Here is a 23743-nt window from a genome sequence, read left to right as displayed (position 1 = left end):
ACGGAGATCCGTACCCTCCTGATGCTTCCATTGTGGAAGGAAAGGCAACCAAGCAAAAGGAAGTTAAATAAATACAATGTATACTATTGCAAGTTACGAGTGCTAAGAAGAATAAGAAAGCAGGGAAGAGGTCAGTGTCCAGGGAAGGCCTGACCGAGGGGATCTTTGAGCAAAGACCTGCAGATTGTCAGGGATACCGGGGGAAGACTGTTCCAGACAGAGAGAGCAGCATGTGCAAAGGCCCTGAGGTGGAAGGAGGTCTGATGTGTCGGGGGACCAGTGAGGAGGCCAGTGTGGCTGGTGCAGCATGAGCCAGGGAAGAAAATAGAAGGAAATGAGGGTGGTGAGGTCATGGAAAGTCCAGACTCCATGGGCTAGGGACTATCTTGGGCCCATTTTACAGTCTGAGAAACGGAGGCTGGGGGAAGGGGGAAGTGGCTTGTCCAAGGTCACCCAGCTGGTAAGCCCAGGAGGAAGCGTACAAACTCCTGGACTCTCTGAATCCTCTCTATGGTCTCCCGAGGTGATCTGAGCCTCAGTTCCACCGGAGCACTGATTTGTGTGTCCAACACTGTTTTAACGCATTTTTCGTAAGTTAACTTACCGAACCCTTCCCACGGTCTGGTGAGAAAGGTACACTTATTATTCTCCATGTGCAGAAGGAGAAGTGGAGACGCCCATGCAAGGTTACACAAAGCTGCGTGGTGGCACCGTGAAGCAAACCCAGGCGGAGAGCTCTTAACAACCTCAGGGATGCCCGAAAACAAAGGCGTGGGTGGTGCACCTGCCCAGCCGAGTGGTGGGATTAGCCCCAGACAAAAGGAAAGACACCTCTTCCCTTGTTCAGAAAGGAAGAAGGAAAGGGTGGGGGAGTTTGCAGGTGGGGTGTGGGTCGGGTGGCCGGAAGTGGAGGGGGGGCTGGGCCAGGGAGACTAGGAGGCCCAGGCCAACTCATCTCAACGGGCACCTGGCTGGGGAGGTGAGGATGGCGAGCAGGTTCCCAGGTGAGGCTGGTGACCAGGAATTTAAAGAGGCGTCCTCTGAGCAGCCAAATGATTTTGCTTTGTTTCCTCCCGCAAAGGACAGCGGGAGGGGGCGTGGTAAAGGGGCGGAATGTAGGGGTAAAGGAGGTGCAGAAATAAGGGCCTTGGTGGAGGGAGGGCTGCACAAAGAGGGTCAGGGTGTCTTTGAGGTGGAAGAACAGGTGTGGCAGAGCTCTGGAAGCATGGGAGGCTGTAGTCTGGGAGTGGGATGTGGGATTTTGTGGTTTTAGAGGTGGAGCTCTTCTGATGGAGGTAGGGGCCAGGGTGTACCTGTGGGACTGGGTGATGGGGGAGGTGGTCTCTGGCCACCTGGAGGCTGAGAGACTGTGAAGCCAGGGGGTCCTCTCTCCTGGGGGCTCCTGGGGGCTCCTGACTCCCTGTCAGCAAATGCCTGTCTCTATCTCCATTTATAATACAAATCTGGGGGCTTCCCTGGTGGCTCAGTGGTTGAGAATCTGCCTGCCAATGCAGGGGACACGGGTTCGAGCCCTGGTCTGGGAAGATCCCACATGCCGCGGAGCAACTGGGCCCGTGAGCCACAATTACTGAGCCTGCGTGTCTGGAGCCTGTGCTCCGCAACAAGAGAGGCCGCGATAGTGAGAGGCCCGCGCACCGCGATGAAGAGTGGCCCCCACTTGCCGCAACTGGAGAAAGCCCTCGTACAGAAACGAAGACCCAACACAGCCATAAATAATAAATAAATAAATAAATAAAAATTTAAAAAAAAAAACATTATATAATACAAATCTGGCAGGTTGTCAAGGACTTTCCATACATTATCACATGTAATCCTCACAAGAGCTTTATGAGGTTAAGGTTAGGGTTAGTACCGTGTTAGAGATAACGAAACCAGGTCTCAGGCAGAAGTCACTTGTGCAAATGGCATTAGCCAGGATTGGAACCTGGGTCCTCTGGCTGTTAAATGCCATGCCATTCTGTCTCCAAATCTGTCTCCATGCCGTCGAGGGTGGGGAGTTCTCTGCTGGATCCTCTTCTCCTGGAACAGCCCCAGCGGCTGAGAGTTCGTGCAAAGAATGTTTCTGGTATGTGCAAATGGACCCTCACCTTGGGAATTTCCTGGTGGTCCAGTGATTAGGACTCCACCCTTCCACTGCAGGGGGCATGGGTTCGATCCCTGGTCAGGGAACTAAGATCCCGCAGGCTGCTAAAACAAGAAACAAAACAAAACAGAAAAACCAAACCAAAACAAACAAAAAAACAAACGGACCCTCACCTTTGTCTTCTGTCTCCCATCAGCTCTTGGTTGGCAATTTCTCTAGTACCTCCTAAGTGTCACGTCTTGCTTAATTCCCCCATTGGCCCTGTGTGGTACACACAATCACACCCATTCTACAGATGCGGAAACTGAGAGAAATGAGGTCAGTTGCCCAGCAAGCAAGTGGTGGAGCTTGGATTGGAACCCCAGCCCATCTGACTCCATGCTCCTCTGCTGCTGATTTCACGTGTCTCTTTGATTACCCAGACTCTCTCTGGGTAATCTCTTAGATGGCTCTGAGTCAGCACCTGAATCTGCTACATGCCAGGCAGCTTCTGCATACACACCTGGGTGCCCCTGATGCCCTGTCAACAGCCAACGAACATCTCTGCCCCACCTCCCTCCATCTCCATCATCAATCACTTATTTCCCTTTGTTGGTGGTGACACCATCCTCTCCCCAGTTGCTTTCGTCAAAAGCTGGGAGTGATCCTTGATCCCCTCCCTCACTCCCACTTCCTACTTTGGCACTTCCTGTCACCTTAGTGCCAAAATAGACACTGAATCCACCCACTTACTTCCTCTCACTCACCCTTGTCCAAGCTACCCTTACGTCTCACCTGGACAGGTGCAAGAGCATCCAAGCTAGTCTCCCTGCTTCCACATTTAACCCCATTCCCACCTCCCCCAACTCCTACCCACACTAAGTTCATTCTCCACTTGGCAGCCAATATGTTCTTAAAACATAAAAGAGTATCATGTTAAACCCTGCTTAAAGCCCATCTATGATTTCCCACTGCAGTTGTAATAAAACCTAAACACCTCCAAGGCACTCTGTGTCTGGCTTTATGTCCGCCTCTCCAGCCTCACCATTCCGTCATGCACTGTGCCTCAGACCCCCTGGACTTCCTTGACTTTCTTGACATGGTAGGTGCCTTCCCACCTCAGGGCCTGTCTTTGCTGTTCCCTCTGCCTGGGACACGCATCCCATCACTCTGCCCGTGATCACCTTCTCTAGAGTAGACATTCCCTTCTAGTTTCTATCTCAGCCCCTTGTTGGTTTCCTTTCTGTGCCTCATTTCAATCTATAATAGCTTTATGTGTTTGCTTCCTTTTTTATTGTTGTTGTTGTTGTTTCTCTATGGTATTTATCACCATCGGATGTCCCTCGTGTTTTATTTATCTCCTTTTCTGTGTAGTCTATCTCCCACAATTTGAGTGCCAACTCTGACAGGGCAGGGGGTTTTGCCTGCTTTCTTGGCTTCTGTTCCCTGGCACATAGTAGGTGCTCAGTAAACATTTATGGAATGAAGAAACATTTCTCTCACTCAGACTGAGGCTTCATGAGGGCAGGGACCTTGTCTAAAGTGCTCACTGCTGAATCCCTGGAGCCCACTCTGGTAGCTGGCATGTGCAGGGCCTCTATGAAAACAGGCTGAATGAGAGTGAGATTATTGAGAGCCTTCCTCTCCCCAGAATCTCTGCACCCAATGCCTCTACATCTTCAGACCTGACAGGAATCTCTGATTACCCAGCCCTGGGAGAGCACACACAGGGGGAAGATGGGGAAGCCCATCTTTCTGAGATCGGGTTCCAAATCCTTGCAGGAAAGAATGCTTCTGACTCCAGGGGATGGTACCTTAAGGCGTGGGGGATTCCTGCCTCATCAGTCCTGGTCCTTTCACAGACATTCGATAAGTATAAAGGACCCCTTGTGTTTAGGTAAGGGCTGCATTCACCAAGGCCCATGGGCTCCCAGACAGAGAGCCCATTGAGGGCAGGGACTGGGGCTGACCCAGCTCTGTTTCCCCGGTGCCCCGTGCAGGGCCTGGCTCCTGGGAGGTGCCAGCAAATGTTGGCTTCCTGAATAAAGAGATGGTCCTTATCGCTGCTGTGCTCAAAAATCTCCTGACCTCTGCCTCAGCCAAAGCCCTGCTCCATGATGACTAGACTTCTTGCCTGGGCATCACCTGTGCCCCACCCTCCTTGTTTACCACGACTTTCTCCCTCAGAAAGACTCTCCCGTGTTCACCACGGCCTGCCTAAGTGGCAAACATCTTTATTTTTGTTCAGCCTGTTTAGGAGAGGTTTCTCTTGTATTTACAGTTTGGGGGGTTTAGGCAGGAGCTCTTAATACTTTCAAGGCACACCCTAGAGTTTAGTAGGATTTCCAGACTTCTTAAATAGCCCTCATCTCTGTTCCCACCATTCCCACCCGCTTATGGTTTTGGCTTCTCCCTGGCCTCCTGGCCTTGAAGTCCCCCTCCCCCATCCCCACCCCACAGTCCTCCTAGACACAGACCCAGAAAGCTCTTTCTGACACCTGGGGCGAGGCCTGTCCGCTCTAAACCCTTCCTGGTGCCCCATCACCCCAGCGGGAAATCTGCCTTGTGCAATGGCATCCTGACCCTCTTGGGGGTGGGGTGGGGAGACGCTGGCCGCCCTCACCAGCTCCTACCCGGGCGTCCTGCACCAGAGGCAACCATTCCGCCCGGTTCACGGTGTGTCCTTCCCTGCAGGCCTTTCCACCTGCTGTTCTCTGGGCCGCAGGTGCACCCGTCCTCCTCCACCCTTTTCCCCGTGCTCATTCTTACTCATCTTCTGGGGCCTGGTTTAAACACTACCTCCTTCAGAAAGCGTTCTATGACGCCCCACGCTAAGTTAACCGCCCCACCTCTGGGCTCCCCTGTGCCCTTACGAACCCCCGCCGTGACACGTATCCCTTTGGGTCTTGATTTGCCAGTGTCGGTCCGTGCCGCCTCCCCCATCAGACAGAGAGCCCATTGAGGGCAGAGACTGGGGCTGACCCAGCTCTGTTTCCCCGGTGCCCCGTGCAGGGCCTGGCTCCTGGGAGGTGCCAGCAAATGTTGGCTTCCTGAATAAAGAGATGATCCTTTTCACCCCTCGGCTCCAAAATCTCCTTGCCTTCCGCCTCAAAATCACAGCTGTGCCCATGCAATCGGGCCCCTCTTACCTCTCTCCTCCACTTACCCGCTCCACCACTCCCCTGCCTCCCTTGGCCTTTGCCCACGCTGTTCCCACAGATCTGCAGAGCCCACTGCCTCATCTTGTGTGGGTCTCTGCTCAAATGTCATCTTCTCCTCGAGGTCTGCCCTATCCACCCTACTTAAATGTGTGGCATGCTTCCCATCCTCCGATTAATCAATTTGTCACCATCTGACACACTACATAGTCTACTTATTTTCCTCCTTTTTTTGGCCTCTCCCATGAGGGCAGGTTTTTATTTTGTTCATTGTTGTCACAAATTGAGTGCTCAATAAATATTTGCAGAATGAATGAATGAATGTGCACATGGATCTTGAGGTCATGGAAGGTTTCCAGCGTTCATAGGGGACCTTCAGGTTTCTGCCAGACTGTGTCTCTCGCCCTTGGAGGCTGGCTCGGGCCAGGGGGACCGGTGGGGAGGTGGGAGGAGAGAGCAAAACTCCCCAACCAGGCAGCGGAAAGAAAGACTTTGCTCTTCGGTCAATGGCCACCCGATGCAAGGTGTGGTCACAGTGACCCCCTTGTGGTAGGAGCTGAGAACAGCATTTTCGCCAGCTCCCACTTGAGGCCCTCTTGACACATTTGCCACAGAACTGTGGTTGAATCTGAATAGAGACGGGTTGTAAGTGTAACATACATACCGGATTTTGAAAACTTAGTACCAAAAAAAGGTAAAATATCCTCAAGGTTTTAATTTATTTATTTTTGGCTGTGTTGGGTCTTCGTTGCTGGGCGCGGGCTTTCCCTGGTCTACTCTTCCTTGTGGTGCGCGGGCTTCTCATTGCTGTGGCTTCTTTTGTTGCGGAGCACCGGTTCTAGGCGCGTGGGCTTCAGTAGTTGTAGTTCAGAGGCTCTAGAGCGCGGGCTTCAGTAGTTGTGGCACACAGACTTAGCTGCTCCGCGGCATGTGGGATCTTCCCAGACCAGGGATAAAACCGCGTCCCCTGCATTGGCAGGCGGATTCTTAACCACTGCGCCACCAGGAAGTCCCATTCCCAAGGTTTTAAAATATTGATTACATGTTAAAATAGTAATATTTTGGATATAGTGGGTCAAATAAAATACATTATTAAATTTTCCCCTCCCCCCCTTAAAAATATAGCTACTCGTAATTTTGAAATTACACATATGGCTCGCATTATATTCCTATTGGATAGTGCTACTCTAAACCACAACAGAAATCTAACCAACCACCCACCTCCTGGTGTGAAGGTGTGAAGGTGTGACGGGAGAAACTCGGCTACAGAAAAGTCCCTTGCCCAAAACCACAGGGTGAATCCGTGGCCGACCTGCAACAAGGGCCCAGGTCCTCTTGCTTCCAGCAGGCGGCATAGCAAAAAGGTTCAAGAGCCCTAACTCCTTCACTGATTTGCTGCTGTGTGACCTTGGGCAAGTCACTTCACCCCTCTGAGTCAAAAATTTACCCTTTGTAAAATTGGGGATCAAAACGCAAGGAAGGAGTGTTCCGCAGGGCCTGGTGCGCTAGAATCATTCCAATTGACCGTGATCATCTTGCGCCCCCTAGAGCCCGTTCTCTCCACCGCAGCTGCAGGGATTTTTAGAAAACGGAGATGGGCTCCTGCCTCTGCGAGATGCTGCGGGACCAGCCCTGGCTACCACCTGATCTCAACTCTTGCTCTTCTTCTCCCTGCCCACTCTGCCCTGACCACACTTCCTTGCTGTTCCCTGGACTTACCAACTTTATTCCCACCTCTGGGCTTTTGCATCGGCAGTTCCCTCTGCCTGGAAAGCTCTCCCCCGAGATGGCTTTATGATTCACTCCTTTGCTTTTTTCAGGTCTCGGCTCAAATGCCACCTCCTCAAAGAGGCCTTGCCCTGACCCCTATGGACACTGGCTTTTGCTATCTCCCTCTCTCTTTATCCTGCTTTATTTATTTATTTTTTTAAGGTAAAGCTATTTTAATTATTTATTTATGGCTGTGTTGGGTCTTCGTTTCTGTGCGAGGGCTTTCTCTAGTTGCGGCAAGCGGGGGCCACTCTTCATCGCGGTGCGCGGGCCTCTCACTATCGCGGCCTCTCTTGTTGCGGAGCACAGGCTCCAGACACGCAGGCTCAGTAGTTGTGGCTCACGGGCCTAGTTGCTCCGCGGCATGTGGGATCTTCCCAGACCAGGGCTCGAACCCGTGTCCCCTGCAATGGCAGTCAGATTCTCAACCACTGCGCCACCAGGGAAGCCCTATTTTTATTTGTTGCATTAATCACTACCTGACATTATATTTTTATTGACTTATTGTCTGTTTCTCCCAGATTGTGAACTTCATGGGGGCAGGGGCTTTTGTCTTTTGCTCACTGCAGTATTCCTAGCACTTGGCACATGGGCCACAGATGAGGTGCTCAATAAACGTTTGTCGAATGAATAATTATCCTAATGCTCAATTAACTCACGGAGGAGGCGGGGCCTCTGGTCCCTGCCCTCCAGCCCAATCTAATTAGGAAAAGTGAGCCCCCAAAGAGTGTGCATGGCTGGAGGACAGGATGCAGGGGCTGAGGTTTGGGAGAGTCCTAATGTCCTGGGCTGGGCAGGGTGGGAGGAGAGAATCAGGGATGCTTCCAGGAGGCCCCTGGAGGATGTGAGCCGGAAGATGGGAAAGGAAGGCACTCCTGACAAGGAACCAGCCCAGCACAGCTTGAAGGTGGGACTGAAGACACCAAGTCTCCCCAGGGGTCAGGCAGGAAGTTTCTGAGCCTCACACCTGTCTGGACTGGCAGGGAGGCAACCCTGCAACCCAGAGCCCCCTGGTGGCCAAACTTTCATGTGAACAACGAAGTTGGACACCATTTATTGAACGCTTTATCAAATATTCACAACAGTGCTTCGGTGGGAGGCTTTGATTCCATTCTCAGAGGAGGAAATGGAAGACCAGAGAGGTTAAGTCACTGACCCAGGTTCACCCAGCTCTGCCTCCAGAAATCTGAGCTCTGGGGAGCTGACCCAGTGGCTCCCCACCCATCACACAGAGATTCGGGTGGTGGTGGGCAGGGAGAGGGGGGGGTAAGGACTAAATACACCGTCTTGAGGAGCCCCAGGCAGACCTGGGTGTGAGCCCCCAGTTGGGGCTCCAGCGAGGTGACCTCAGGCCAGTTATGGGGCCCAGGCTATAGCCAATGAGATCGTGGTGCGGATGAAACGAGACGACCCAGCGCCTCCCCTGTGTACAGTGCTCACACAGAAGCATCACGATTGCTGTAACTGACGTGCCCATCAAGTTACATGGTTTTGCTTATCCCACTGCAGGCAAACATGAAACCTCAAGCACACAGTAGGCGCTCAAGAAGGGTTAGGACTATCTGAGCACGCCCAGAACCCCACAGAGGTACAGGCAAGGAGCCCCCTAATTCCCACTCGCTCAGGAATGGCAAGTTGTTTAGTTCTCTCCTCCCTGGGGCCCAGGAGTCCCCCAGACACCCAGGAGACCTCCGCAGCCCCAGGAGCCCAGAGCCCCAGCTTCTGCAGGATCACAGGTAAGGGGTTCCGACCCCTTCCCCACCTCACACCGAAGCCCGGCCTAAGGTAACTCGGGTTCCTTCACAGTGTCATTTACAGGCGGTCCCGCACTCCCACGTCGTCGGATCCCAGCGGAGAACCGGAGTCTCTAGAAGCCGGGGATGGGCTCCGAAGCCGGGGGTCCGGACGGCTGCGGCTCCCGCGGCGACCCGGCGGCCCCTCCTCGTCCAGCCCCCGGCGGCCCTTGCCGATGGCCAGGCGGGGCCGGCCGCGGTTCAGGCCGTCCAGGAGGGCGCAGGCCTGGCAGAGCGCGCGGCTGGCCAGCGCCCCGCAGCGGGAGCAGGCGCCGGGCGGCGGGGGCCGCGCGGCCGGGGCCAGCGCCAGGCGCTCGGCCGAGTGCACGAGGTCCAGCACCGCCGACGGCCGCGCCGCCTCCAGCAGCTTGAGCAGCTCGCGCGCGTGGCCGCGGAAGGCCTCGGGCGCGTACACGCACTCCTCGGAGAAGTAGTCCAGGCGGCGGAAGTGCGCGTACAGCACCACCTCCTTCTGCGAGGCCAGCTGCAGCGGGCGGCAGCGCGGCAGGGCGCCCCCCTCGCCCGGAGAGCCCAGGCCCCCGCCCCGCGCCAGCCGGCCCGCGTCGCCCCGCAGGAAGTTCATGAGCACCGTCTCCGCCATGTCGTCGGCGTTGTGTCCTGGGGGAGAGACGCGAGCCGGTGAGGAGGGGGCGCGGGGGCCGGCGGGTCCGCGGGAGGAGACGCCGCGGTACCGCGGGGCGGCCGGGGCGAGGCTGCGGGTGGACCCCGCGAGAAAGGAGAGGGGAACACACCAGGCTCCCGTGGAGCAACTTGGCGTGCCCTCATTTGCCCCCCTCGTATTGCAAACCAGGCCCCTTGCTAGGTGCCCTTTCATGTAGTGAGTAAAAGTGCTTTATGCTACAACTATCATTTCAGTCTCAGTTGAAAGTGTACTTCAGGGAATTCCCTGACGGTCCAGTGGTTAGGACTCAGCGCTTGATGCGGAGGGCTGGGATTCAATCCCTGGTTGGGGAACTAAGATCCCACAAGCCACACAGCAAAAAAAAAAAAGGCATTTAATGGAGATTGGAAAGAGGATCGTTGTGGTAAGTAGAATTCTCCCCCACCCCCCAACCTGAAAATATGTTGGGTCACATGGCAAAAGAGATGAAGATTACTGACAGAATGCAGGTTGCTAATCAGCTGACCTTAAGATAGGGAGAGCAGTCTGGATTATCCAGGTGGGCCCCAGGGTAATGACAGGGGTCCTTAAAGGGAAAGAGTCAGGATGGGAGGTGTGGGGACAGAAGCAAGGTCAGATGATGCAAGGTGAGAAGGACTCAGCCCGCTGCTGCTGGCTTTGAAGCTGGAGGAAGGAGTCGAGGGATGAAGGTGGCCTCTAAAACCAGAAGAGGCAAGGAAATGGACTCTCCCATAGACTCTTCAGAAGGAATGCCAACCTTTCTTCACTGGTCTCAGCCCAGTGAGACCCTTGCTCAACTTCTGACCTCCAGAACTGCAAGCTAATAAATTTGTGTTGTTTTTAAGCCACTCAATTTGTGGTAATTTGTTATAGCAGCCATAGAAAACTCATAGTTGTTGACACAGTGCCTTTGACAACACAGACTGCAATGTTTTTGTGTTATCTTTGTTTAGAGAGACCAGGGAGAAAGTAAGGGAATATTTACACACCATAAAAAATGCATTGATTCTCACAACCATCTTTTCTCACCTGGACCACCCCAGCTGCCTCCCTCCGAGGTCATCTCCTTTGCTCCGCCTTGCCCCTCCAACCCAGGCTCCTCACCCCTGCCACAGTGAACTTTTCAAAGTCAAACAGTCTTCATATCAGGACCACTGGTTTCCCCATTGCTCCAAGGAGCAGGTGTTAATGCCTCACCGCCACAAGGGCCTGTGGAGCCAAGCTCCGCCCACTGCTGGGCCTCACCTCCCAGGCTCTCTGGTCTTCCTGGGGCATCTCAAACGGGCCTCTGCTCAGATGGTTCCCTCTGCTTGGAACAACCTACCCCCCAACCCTCACTCCTCTTCACCTCCTCACCCTGAGCCCTCGGATCTCAAAACACCTCCCTGATCCCGTCTCTCCACATCATAAGGTCCTCTTTTTGCTCACATAGTCCGTGTAATTTTTTTCAGTAACATTTATGATCGTTTATCATTCTATATTTGTGTTGTTCAAAGGTTCGGACTTACGTCTGTCTTGTGCATAGTTGTATTCTCGGCCCTAGTCCGATGATGATGATAATAGCATATATAATATATATGTGTAATACATATTATATATATTAATAACAGCTTGGATCTGGCATTTAGTAGAAACCCGGTAGTTTGTTGAAGGAATGGATGAAAGTGAGAGAATAAAAGAGAGTTATCGAAGAGATTCCAACAAGAAAAAGGCGTTAGGAGGCAGAGAGATGCTTTGCAGAGACAGAGAAGTATTCTGAAGAAAGACAGTTGGGGGCCATGAGACCAAGAGTGTTAGACAATTAAAAATAAATTAAGAATCAAAGACCTAATCCCCAGAGACTAACTCCTACTCACTCACTTCTCCCATCTCCCACCCTTCTTGCCAATCTGTGTAGACCCAGATGGTGGCAAAGACACCAAAGTCTTTGTGATGCCCTGCCTAGCCCCAACCCTGACGTAGCCCATCCTGTCTCCTGCCGCCCCCCTACCCCAGCATGAACCTTCTGTGGGCTCCAGCCCCATGCTGGAGCATGCGCACATCCCCTTTTCCTTGTTGGGCTCTGTCCCCTAGGATATACAGTCTCCATTACCACCTCTGGGGCACGCGCCTCAGTCCCCTCGCAGTGTCCGCCCCTCGCCCGCGCATGCGCCCGTTCCTCCCACCGCGCCCCTCTGTGCCGCGCCTGCGCTCACCCGTCACGACGTGCGTGGCTCCCACGCGGCGCGCCCCTTCCTCTAGCGCCCGGCGGCGCAGCACCCCGCAGAAGGTGCAACAGGAGCGGCTGCGGCCGGAGCCGGCCGTGCTGCGGGCCACGGCGTCCATCGTCCAGCCCCCGAAGAGCTCTGCGTAGGCCACGACGGTGAGCGGGAGCTCCCAGCGCGCTGCCTGCCGCCGCACGGCCGCCAGCGCCGCGTCCCGGTAGCCGCCGATGCCCTCGTCCACGGCCACGAGGTGCAGCGAGATGGCGAGGCGCGGGGCCAGCTCGCGCAGCACGTGCGCCAGCACAGTGGAGTCCTTGCCGCCCGAGGCGCCCACGGCCACCACGGCGCCGGGCGGCAGCAGGCGGCCCGCCACCACCGTGTGCAGCACCTCGGCCTCGAAGGCGGCGCAGAAGCAGGTGCCGCACAGCGCCTGGCCCGAGCGCGGTCGGCGGAGGGCGGCTCGCGCCTTGCGGCAGGAGGCGCACTGCGGGGCGGGCATCGCGGGCTCCTGGCGAGGCGGGAGGGGTCGGCTTCTCCTGGATGGGTGGAGAGGGGAGGCGGGTTACACGTGGATTCCGGATTGCGGGAGTCCTTGCCTGCAGAGAGGCTGCTTGCGTAGTGTCTGTGCCAGGAATAGTGCAGGCCGAGTAGGCCTTTTCCAGAGTAAGGGAGGGTTACATGTATACAGTTGACCCTTGAACAACACGGGGGCCAGGGACGCAGCCGAAATCCGCATAACTTTACAGTCGGCCCTCCTGGTTCCGCATCCGCGGATTCAACCAAACCGCGGAGGGTGTAGTACTGTATGTATTTATTGAAAAAAAAAAAAAATCAGAGTATTAGGGGACCAGCGCAGTTCAAACTCATGTTGTTCAAGGGTCAACTGTATTCTAGTTTAAGGAAGCTAGTGCCTCCAGGAAGGCTTCTTGGATTACACCCATTACACACCAAGAAGAGAAGGAGCTGGTTGGGAGAGGTGGAGGGGAGAGGGAGAGACAGGCAAGTTACACCCAGAATTAGGTCGGATTCTGTTTGGAGGGATGGAGGTGCCTCTTAAGGACCAGTTTCACAGTCTCCAGGGAGGCCAGCCCTTTTACAACCCTGATCAGAAAGACAGGGTGGTAATCACTGACCTGGGCTTCCAGGGCTGGTCAGAGAGCTTGGGAGGAGTCAGTGATCTAAGAACAGAGAGAGGCAAGGGAACTGCAGCTCTGTTAGGGGAAGGGGGAAGAACAGAAAAGACCAACTGGATTTCACCTTGGTGGGGGTGGGATACTGTCTCTAGGAATTGGTCCCGATTGTATCCTCTGAAAGGCAGGGCGGTCATCTCCTCCAGGGAGACACAGAGGCAGCATGGGTCATACCTCCAAGATCAACTGGGGCTTCTTCTGTTTTGGGGGTGGGGGGGGCGTGGTGTGGGCCTCCAGGATTGCTGTGGTCTCAGAATCCCCCGAAAGCTTCTGTGGCCTTATCAAGACCTGGATCAGCCCAGTTTTGACTCATTTCTGTTCCCCCCACCTCATCCCTCCCCACCCAGCCAAAAATTCCAACCCTCTCTCCTTGGACCCACCTGCTTGGGAAACCCATAAAAACCCACCCGACTGAGTCCCTCCTCCCCAAGCCACCATCATCTCCAGGCTGAACGAGTGCAGTAGTCACCCTGTTTCCAGGATTTACCACAATGTGTGGAATCATTTTATGTGACTTGTATGCTTACTGCCTGTAACACCAGTTAAGGACCAGTGCAACTCAGACGTCTGACAGGCATCTCAAAACCTAGATTCCTGATTCCCCTTCCCAAACCTGCTTCTCTTGCGGTAAAGGGCAGCTCCATCCCTCCAGCTACTCAGGGCAGGAGCCTTGTGGTCCAGGACCCATGACTGCTCTTTCTTCACCCTTCTTCCCACTCTCCCTGTGGGTGACTCCCAACTGCAGTGTCAAGTCCCAGCCTTTCCTCCAAACGCGCCACTGAAGATGCACCTGGGGCATCCTCCTCAGACCTCGAACCCCATATGCCCAACCAGAATGGAGCGAATCCTGTTCATAGCTTCAAAACAGATCCAGAAGCCCAACACTCCTTAGCATGTCCACAACTGCGACCCTAGCCTGAGCTGAGCCATGTCTCTCTTACTGCAGGAGGCTCCTCCTCGGTCTCCCTGCCCCACCCTCCCCTCCTCTACACATACAATTCTCCACAAAACAGCCAGTGAGATCCTGCCCAGTATCTTCTCTACATCCTCCCATGCATCTCATCTCACTTTCGTAAAAGCTTATGGCTGATGAGTCTCCCTTTTTCTCTGACCTCACATTCCACTCTCCTTCAGCCACTCTGGCCTCTACTCTCCAACACCGCAGGAAACACCTACCCAGGAAAGTGTTAGCACTGCCCTTCCCTCTGCCCAGAGTACTCTTCCTTGTCACTGGGCCCAGTAAGCAGCCCTCAGGACCCATTGGCCATGGCCATTCGGCACATCCGTCACAGCTGAGCAACGCCCCCTTGAAATCTCTCCCCCCCCACCCCATCCCACCCCCGGCTTTGACTTGATTCTCCCTCGCTCTCCTGGTTTGCTTCTCAGGTCCTGCCCAGCTCATTTTCCTTGTGGGTGACTCTGGATAATGACGTCCATCGGGCTGGTCCTCCAAATGCCCCACTGAGGATCCCCGTTGGTCCTCTGGGATCCTAGGCGCCCAAACTGACCAATCACCCTGCTCCCCACAGGGAGAAACCTGTTCTTGCCTAGCTATCCCCTGTCTCCTGAGAGGACTGCCACTTCCTCCCAGCTCCTCCCCAGGACAAGACATAAAGTCACCCTGGACTCATCTCTCTTCTCCCCCTAAATCTATGGTCACTCGGTCCTAGGGGTCTACCTCCTGAGTGAGGAAGACCCTGGCAGGCAGTGAGTCTGTGCAGATTGTCAGAGGCTCGTAAGTCATGATACAGTTTTAATTTTATTCAGAGAGAGATGGGAGCCATGGGAGGGTTTTGCGCGAAGAAGGGATACGATCTGACTTAGGTTTTAAAAGTTTCCCTTTGGCTGCTGTGTGGGGAACAGGCCGTGGCAGGCAGGATCAGAGGCAGCGAGGCCAGGGAAGAGGCTATTGGCAATAGTCAGTGAGATGATGGTGGCCTGGACCGGGGTGCTGGCAGTGGAGATGACAAGAAAAGGTGGGATTTTGTATCTATTTTGAAGGTAGGGTCCACGGGACTTGCACAGGACTTGGATTGGGGTGGAGGGTGCGGTCATGAGGAAAGAGGAAAGAAGGATGACTTGGAGGTTTGGGCCTGAGCACCTGGGAGGATGATGGGACCATTTAGTCAGCGGGGACACTGACCAGAATTCCATTTGGACATGTCAGATTTGAAGTGTCTGTTAAGCATCTTCCCCTCGAAGACTTTATAGACCCCAGGCTGGGTCAGGCGCCTCCTCTGGGCTCGCAGAGCCCCATGTATGCCCCCATCCCAACCGGATCATGACGGTATCCTTCATGGTGACAGGCCTGTCTCCCCCGTTGTACTGTGAGCTCACTAAAGGCAGGGACAGGGTCTGCTTCGGCCACCACTGACTTCCCCTGCCTCGCACGGGATTTGGGACAGGGTCGATGCTCAGGAAAGATCTGTAGGCTGAGGGAATAATAAATGCGCCCGGAAGACGAGACCCAGACCCCAGGGATGCCTCCGAATCGCAGCCTTGTCGGAAGGACGGATAGTGTGTAACATCATTCTGTCAAGACAGAGGTTCCGGGACAGAGTAGGGACCTCCCGGACATACCCAGTCGGAGGCGGGGGCAGGGAAATGGTCGAATTCCAACCTGGGGGAGGGGATGGGCGAGCAAGAGACAGGCCGGACCGCAGTGCCCAAAGTGGGGATCCTGGTCAGAAGGCCTCTGGGATACAAGCGTTGGGAAATCAAAGGCGAGTGCTATCACCCCCAGAGAGACCCTCAACCCTCACACGGCACCGCAACGAAGAGCTGGCGCTCACGAGCCGACCAGCTGGTGAGGAAATACCTGAGTAGAACGCGGTGCTGGATGGTCCCGACTGCCGAACACGCGGAACTCCGGCGCGGAAGTGGCTCCAGAGACTACGACTACCACAAGGCCTTGGGGGCTGTCTTGCCTACGGCTCCCAGAACCCCATGCAACAGCTCCACCCGAAGCACCTGTGGTTACTGGGCCCTCGGCCTTCAACTCCCAGCAGCCCCTGCGGCCCCTTGTTTCGCTCTGCCTACCACTCCCAAAATGCACTGCCTTGTTTCCTTCTGCGCCTGCGCACGGGCAAGGGACGTGGGGCGTGTACTGTTCGCTGTACTAGTAATCTGTTGCTGTGCAGGACGCTTAAAAGGCGAAATGGCTATATTCGGGTTATCTGCTTTTGTGGGATTATTATAGTCTTTTAGAGGGATTATAGAGCATATTATTTTTACCCTTTGAGGTGGGGTTGCGGGTGGGAATTGAAGGTGGGAGCGCGGGGTTTGGTCGTGGGTATAAAAGGAGACAGCGCATGCGCAGCGCAGAGATCCTGAGGGTGGGGGTTCGGAATGGATCGAGGCGTGGCCCGCAGGGGTGGTAATGGTGCGTGTGGACGTGTAGGGTGGGGAGACGGAGCAGTGTGTGTGTAAGCTGAGGTCTCTGCGCCTGCGTCAGCCCTAGAGCCTCCGACTTCTGAGACTGAGGGTTCCAAAGACTCAGATCCCTGAAACTCACTAGTCCCTAGGCCCCGTGTCATAGAGACTCGGAGTTCCAGTGACCCAGAGACCCAGACCCCTGAGACTTCCAGCAGCCGAGAGAACCAGGACTCCAGAGACAACTCTCCCCAACCAAAGCCCAGAGACCTGGAGACTTCATCCCCCCAGGCCCTGGAAACTGAAATCTGGGGGCCAAAGAAGACCAAAGGTTCAGATCTCTTAGACGCAGGAGACCAGAGATTCTGGGCCTCAGAAACTGAGACCCAGGGTCCCCAAACCAGATCCCCCCAAAACTAGGGCTCAAAGGTCCTCACGATGAAGGGACCAGAGCCTCAGGGATCCCAAGACAGAGGTGCACAGCCCCAGGGTGTGCGGGTCTGTGGTGAGTGATGTCACGAGTGACTTGACAGGCACTGTGGAGGCCATGTTTTCCTCATGACAGGGGAGCCATGATGCCTTAGTTTAAGATGAGATGGCCTCCATGAAGTCACCGTCAAGGGTCATCATGGGCCAGTTTTTGTCATCACTGGCTCGTTGGTTCATTTGTTGAATGGTCATTTCCTGAGGTCTCCTCGTGCCAGGCTGGCCCTGTGCTAGGTTCTGGTGACACAAGCGAAGTCACAGGCCTCTGAGCCCTCTGCCTGGTGGGGGTGAGAGAGACATAGTTAATACAGGTGACAAAGCTTGACGTGGGTGTTAGGGACTCTGGAAGCTGAGCCTCAATCACTGCTAGCCAGGGCATCAGGGGAAAAAAATTCAAGCAGAGGTTATTAGTGTGCTTAGCACTTTACATGCACTGTCTCAGTTTGCTCATCTGTAGAACGGGGATGATAATAGCAATACCTGCCTTAAAGGGCTTATGTGAAGTCAAATTGAATTAACAACACCTACAAAGAGTGGTTTGTGCTCTAGAAAGTTTATTCCAGTTGCCAAATTAGAAACAACTGGTAAAATGAATCTCCAGAGATGGTGAATTTAAAGCATTTGGGGGCACTTCCCCTGGAGGTCCAGAGGCTAAGACTCTGCGCTTCCACTGCAGGAGGCACAGGTTCGATCCCTGGTCGGGGAACTGAGATCCCACATGCTGCGCGGCACAGCCGAAAAAAAAAAAAAGGAAAGAAAAGCACTTTCACTCAAGATAAAGTGGAAGTAAAATAAATGCCCAACCTCAATTGAAAGATTTATTAAATATAGCACATTTCCTCTTTTTTAAAAAAACAGTGAGGGGACTTCCCTGGTGGCACAGTGGTTAAGACTTTGTGCTCCCAATGCAGGGGGCCGGGGTCCGATCCCTGGTCAGGGAACTAGATCCCACCTGCGTGCCTCAAATAAGAGTTCACATGCCACAACTAAGGAGCCTGCCTGCCACATCTAAGACCTGGTGCAACTAAATAAATAAATAATTTTTTTGAAAGTGAGAATTGAATTTAGAAGACTAGGTAATTGCCCAGAAAAATAAAATAGAACAACATAAAATCATACTTCCAATAGGACATATAATAGAGAAAACAAATGCCCAGAAAAAAAAGAAGGAAGTCTACCAAGATGGTAATCAAATGTCTTTGGCTCTGGGAAGCTGGACCTGGTGTTGATGATGTTATAGACCATACCGTGACACCATGTAACCTCATGTGTGGGATGGTGCTTTGCATAGAGTAGGTGTTCAATCAAGATTCAAGAATGAGGGAGAGTCAGCTGGTCCCTCCAAAACCTAGATCTAAACATTCTATTTAATAAGTACAAATCATACCTAGTAAGGTCTTATGAGAAAACATATTTTAACATTTTTCCCGAAATATAATAGTCAGTTAATTAGGATTATGAATACTTCTTACTATTATTATAATTACTTGCTGAAACTGATGGTCCCTCCCTGATGAGTTCCTGTCATTTCATTTCTCAATCTCTCTACATAAGGCCCAATACTCTCCTGTAATCCTTCTCTCTCTGGTCCCCATTAGTGTCCTTGACCTTAGGCCCCACGGTCTTTCCTGTAGACTCACTGTCCTTTATTCCCTTAAGCAATTAGGACGGGCAGACATGCAGAAGCATCCCTGAGGATGAACTAGGAAGCGGAGAGAAAAATAAGAGAACCCCAGCCCACTGATAAGAGGGTCTTGTCCCCCAATCCTTTTCTGTTAAGAAGACCTTATCTTTTCACCACTCCAGGTTATATGCCTGCCTTCCTGGCCTGAGTCTTGGATCCCGTGCTTGAGGGATCAGACCCCTCCTGGAGCTGGGCGATTTTTGAGCTCAGGACCTGGCTCTATTTCAGCACCACGGGCAGCACCATCCTGTTGCGTGGAGCTCACCAGCCCGACAAAGCCTCCACAGGTTATCTTCACTGAAGGCTTCAAGTTACCATTTAAAAGTCATCCTTTAAATACAGTATGTGGGGGAATTCCCCGGCGGTCCAGTAGCTAGGACTCGGTGCTTTCACTGCCATGGCCCGTGTTCCATCCCTGGTCAGGGAACTAAGATCCCGCAAGCCGTGCATTGCAGCAAATAAATAAATACATACGTACATACATACATACTTACATACAGTACGTGAGAAAATTGGTGGTGAGTAAGCCTCCAATTTCACTTTTCCCCTATTAACTATAATTCGTGTGGGCTGCTATTTTGGTTATGTATTGCTGCACAGCAAACCACCCCAAAACTCAATGGCCCAAACCATCATTTAATTCTGTCTCATGGTGCTACGAATTGGCCAGAGACCAGGTGGGCAGTTTCACTTCTCGTTTTGCCTTGGGCTCTTTCAGGAAGTCATGCTGAAACGGTTGCTGGGGCTGGGGATGAAGGTCTAACCCCTCAGGGTTTCTCTGTGTAGCAACTCTTTCCATCAGAGTCCCCTGGATTGCTTACACAGATACCCAGGGGTCCATGAGGCAGGAACAGAAGCTGCCAGGCCTTCTTAATATCTGAGCCATACAAATCTCAGGACGTCTTGTCCTCCACATTTTATCGGTAAAAGCAGTCATGGGCCCAATCCAGATTCGAGAGGAAGACATAATAAATTCCATTATGTAATAAAAGGATAACCATGTTTGCATAAGGGAGGGGTAGGACTGTTTGGAGTGGTCTTTGGAGACTAGTACCTACAGCTACTCATCCGTCTGTCAGCTGCACCCTCTATCTGTTGGGGGCATTACCCCCTTTCTGTCAGGGGTGTTCAGAAAATGAAATGGGACCATATTTGTAAAAGGGTAGCACAAAGCTTTCACCTTCCCTGAGCTTGGACCGGTGTCAACAGCCTATGTTGTTGAATGTCCATAGGACATTCCTGAGGGTTGCCAGAAGGTCAAGGAGGAGAAACAGAGGTCTTCCTTTCCCCGGAGCGCTTCCTCCCAGGTAGACCTGGGCCCTTTCCAGCACATCTGACATATTGACCCTCCTGAATACAGACCTGGGGTCCCTGTTCTTTGTGATCAGCTCCCCCTCCTCTGCCCCAGAGCTGCAGACATCTTGAGTCAGCGCTCGACTCTGAATCAGCACCACGGACAGTGGCATCGCCCTTTCCCAGGGATCCCCAGGATCCCTAGGAGCAAGTCTTGGGCAGAGGCCCGACCCCTTGCTGGGGCAGAGGTGGGGTTGGTCACGAACAGAGCACAGAACTTGGTGGCTGGTGAAGGATCCCCAGCGCAGTGGGAGAGTAAGTGGGATTGAGAACATAGTACCTGAGAGTCCAGGACCATCTGCAGAATTCACATACCCTGTGAGTGCCTGGAAGTCCCTACTATGTCTACCTGGCCTACTCCTCTCTGAGAACTCACCTTCTAGCCCAGAAGAACAAGAGCCCCACCCATCCCCTGCCCTTGTTTCCCCCATCACAGGCATTTTCCCTATGGCACTGAAATTGTCAGGTAAACTGTCCCCCAACCAGATGCTGCTTTCCTCCAGAGCAAGAGCTGAATCTTTACTAGAAACCGAAAGGCACAGTGTGGATGGTGGATGAATGCCTGAAATTTCTTCCCTCGCCTCATGGTAAGAGTTGACAATTCTTCCTTCCCATATTAACATACACTTCCTATCACCCAGCCAATGAACCCTGGGCAAAGATTGATGAAGTGTCTCCCTGTGCAGTCAATGGTGCATGAGACAGGGCTCCTGTGTGATTTGGACAATCCACTTGCCCACTCTGGACCTCAGTGTCTTCTTCTGCGAATTGAATAAGTGGGGCTAAAAGTCCTCCTAGCTCTGATGTCCTGTGGTCATAAGTTCCTCTTTCGCACACTGTTAGATTCTCTGTGGCTTCCCTGTGTCTCTCCTCCAATTATTCTGCTTTTCTTTGCAAATTGGGGACCATGGGAAATAGTTTGGGCATAGCCCAGCCCCTCTGAGCACAGAGATGCTGTAACTGCCCCTGCTAGGAGAGAGTGAGTTGGCCAGGACGGGGGGTGGGGGGGGGCAGGAGGAGGATGGGGCTGCAGGATGAGATACCAGCTGAAAATGCAGGAGTTGGTGATGGCGTGCGTGTGCCCTGCATGCTTAGACCCTGCACCTTCCCTTCTCAATTATCCCAGCACCGACCCTACCCCGGGTTATGGGTAATGGTTCCAGGAAGGGGATGATATAGGACGGGCAGATTCATGAAGCTGAATGGAAGAAAACAGATGGCAGTTTTCTCTCTTTATACCAAGTCTTAAGAAAAACAAGTGCAAAGCCATAGTACTAAAGGCAGCATGCTCAGATGTTAAAACTACAGAGAAAAGCAAGGAACCAAATAGCATTAAAGTGAGGCTAGGGGCTTATTGAAGGAGTGGGGTGTGGGGATGGGGAGGAGAAACAAGAGGGAGATCCTGGGGGGCTGGCAGCGTTCTATTTCTTGGAGGGTGTTCGTTTTGTGATGAATCACTAAGTTGTCTTACATCTCTCCCCAATAATATTTCAAAAAAAACCCAGCATGGCTCTGAGGAGTCACCACTTGCCGTGCCTTCCCACCACTTCCTCCCAGCCCCCAGCCACACAGTTAAAAATAATCTTCTGTCAATTCAGTGCATGTCTCTTCTCATGAAATCCTGACCATCCCCGAGGGTGGGCGACTGCCAGGCTGGTTTTCCTCGCTCCAGGTCTCCTGCACACCTGTACTTCTGGGGGCAGAACCTGCGTGGGCAAAGCCCCCAGAGGCTGACAGACCCCACCACACTCTGGAGTAACAAAGAGAAGTGTGGTCTGAGACAGACCAGCAGTGAAGAAATAATCCTGGCGCACCACATGGGTTAGTTTCCCATCCTTTTCGAAATCCGTACAGAGAACCATGCTCTGTTTCCCAGGCATCCTGAAAGCCCACCTCCCCTCCAAGTCCTCCATGTGTGTTAATACACAGAATCCTCACCTCCACTGCCCGAGATTCCCCTCCACCCTGTCCTCCTGACACTCAACTTCCAACCCTGTGGGGACGGCGACACCCTACCCCCCGTGCATCCCTGCATCACAGCTCCGGGTGCTAGGACATCTGTTGTCTCCCCACAGGACAGTGGCTCAAGGGACAGCGTCTGGGCCCGGTGTGTGGCCTCATGAGCAGGGAGGGGATGCCCATCACCCGGACACTGAGGGAGGGAGGACAGTAAACCTCCTCACCCTCCACCCCCCATGTCCCTACGTCCCACCCCGGCTGGACCGACCTCCACAAACTACACCCTGCGACTCAAGGGGTCTGGCCAGAAGGGACCAACTTTCACTTTGCAGAAAATGACCCCTGAGGGGAAGGGCATTGACAGGGAGGCAGGAAATGGAGCTCAGGCCCAGCATGGGGTGTGAATTTGGGCAAGTCTCTCACCTTCCCTGGTCCAGTGTCCCCAGGAGTGGACGTGGGGTGGTGGGTGGTTGATCTCTAAGGGCTCCCCTGGTGCCAACAGTCTTTGGCTGTGAAGTTCCTCCTCTGAAGAGGCTCACTGTTCTGACCTCACCCACATCTTCCTGCTGGGGCCTCCTCTAAATCTTGCAACGTTTGGTTCCTGAGAGACGAACCCTGAGAAACAGACTTTCCCTGGGGGTCCCTGGCACTGTCAACCCCAGACATGCTTCTGCCGCTGCCGCTGGCCCTGCTGTGGTAGAGGGAGGGGGCCGAGGGCCAGAGGGAGTCCAGGAGGGATTACATGCTGCAAGTGCAGGGGCTGGTGACCGTGCAGGAGGGCCTGTGTGTCCATGTGCCCTGCTCCTTCTCCTATCCCAGGAGCTGCTAGACTGACTCTACCCCAGTTCATGGCTACTGGTTCCAAGATACAGACTGGGAGGCTCCAGTGGCCACACACAATCCAGATCATAAGCTACAGGAGGAAACTCAGGGCTGAATCCTCCTCCTTGGGGACCCCCAGACCAACTGCTGGACATCAGAGATGACAGGAGGAGGGACAATGGAAAATACTTTTTTTAGGATAGAGAGAGGAAGAATGAAATGCAATTACATGTCTAACCTGTTCTCCTTGTATGTGACGGATAAGGAGTAGGATCCAGGAGAGGTCACAGGGGAAGGCCTTAGAGGTCCCTGGGTAGGGCTGGGATGAGACACTCCTCCCGAGATGGGGCGTGGGGTAAAGCAGGTGGGGGCTCAGAGGGAGGAGCTGGACCCAAGCCTGAGGCTTCTCTCAGGGCCGCGCCTCTAACCTTCTTCTTAATCCCCCTGTCTCTCCCTCTCCTCATCAGCCCTGACCCCCATGCCCGACATCCTCATTTCTGGGACCCTGGAGTCTGGCCACCCCGGGAACCTGACCTGCTCTGTGCCCTGGGCTTATGTGTGGGACATGCCCCCAACCTTGTCTTGGACACCAGCTGCCCTCACCTCCCTGGGCCCGAGGACCCACCTCTCCTCAATGCTCACCCTCACCCCACAGCCCCAGGACCACGGCACCAACCTCAGCTGTCAGGTGACCTTGCCTGGAGCCGAAGTGACCACAACGAGGACTGTCCGCCTCAACTGTGAGAGCTGGGCCAGGACGCCTGAGCCCCTGACGGACGGGGTCCTGAGGGCAGCGGGGAAGGGGCTGTCAGGGCCTTGGGCAACAGGTCCCGGAATCTAGTCTGGGAAGGGGTGAGGAGGATGCCCACCCCCACCCTCTCCCCATTTATGCAGCTTCTGGGGACACGGGGCCCATATCCACCCGGGCCTCATCATTGACATGGATCCACTAAGTCTTTCCGTCCCAGACTGTCCATGAACTTGACCATGACTGTCTTCTGAGGAAACAGCACACGTAGGACGGAGCCCCCTGCCTGGCTGTAGGGAGCAGAGCTGCTTCCTGCTCAGGGCTGGGCTGGGCCCCCGACTCATCCTGGACCCACCCTGGTGACCAGAGACCCCCTTGTGGGTGAACCCAGTGCCCCCCCCCCTCAGCCCCCATGGCCACTGTGCCCAGCTGTCCCCCCGGCCCCTCACTCCCCTCACACGTGTCCACTCCCTCCTTG

General features: G+C 53.9%; 1 protein-coding gene and 1 pseudogene across 1 annotated transcript; one reads left to right on the top strand and one right to left on the bottom strand.

The window, feature by feature from the left end:
- Positions 1-8049: 8049 nt before the first annotated feature.
- CTU1 (cytosolic thiouridylase subunit 1) lies at positions 8050-15732 on the bottom strand. Its single transcript, XM_036833486.1, is given in 4 exon segments — positions 8050-8926; positions 8929-9422; positions 11643-12187; positions 15660-15732. Coding segments are annotated over 3 exon segments (1050 nt in total). The 5' UTR covers positions 12151-12187; positions 15660-15732; the 3' UTR covers positions 8050-8878.
- A 6627-nt stretch (positions 15733-22359) lies between these two features.
- LOC118885404 lies at positions 22360-23358 on the top strand (annotated as a pseudogene).
- Positions 23359-23743: the final 385 nt, after the last annotated feature.

This window comes from Balaenoptera musculus, chromosome 19, assembly GCF_009873245.2.
Source record: "Balaenoptera musculus isolate JJ_BM4_2016_0621 chromosome 19, mBalMus1.pri.v3, whole genome shotgun sequence".
In the NCBI taxonomy this organism is placed as follows: Eukaryota; Metazoa; Chordata; class Mammalia; order Artiodactyla; family Balaenopteridae; genus Balaenoptera; species Balaenoptera musculus.
The sequence above is the reverse complement of the archived record's forward strand: the minus strand, read 5'-3'. Positions and strand labels throughout refer to the sequence as shown.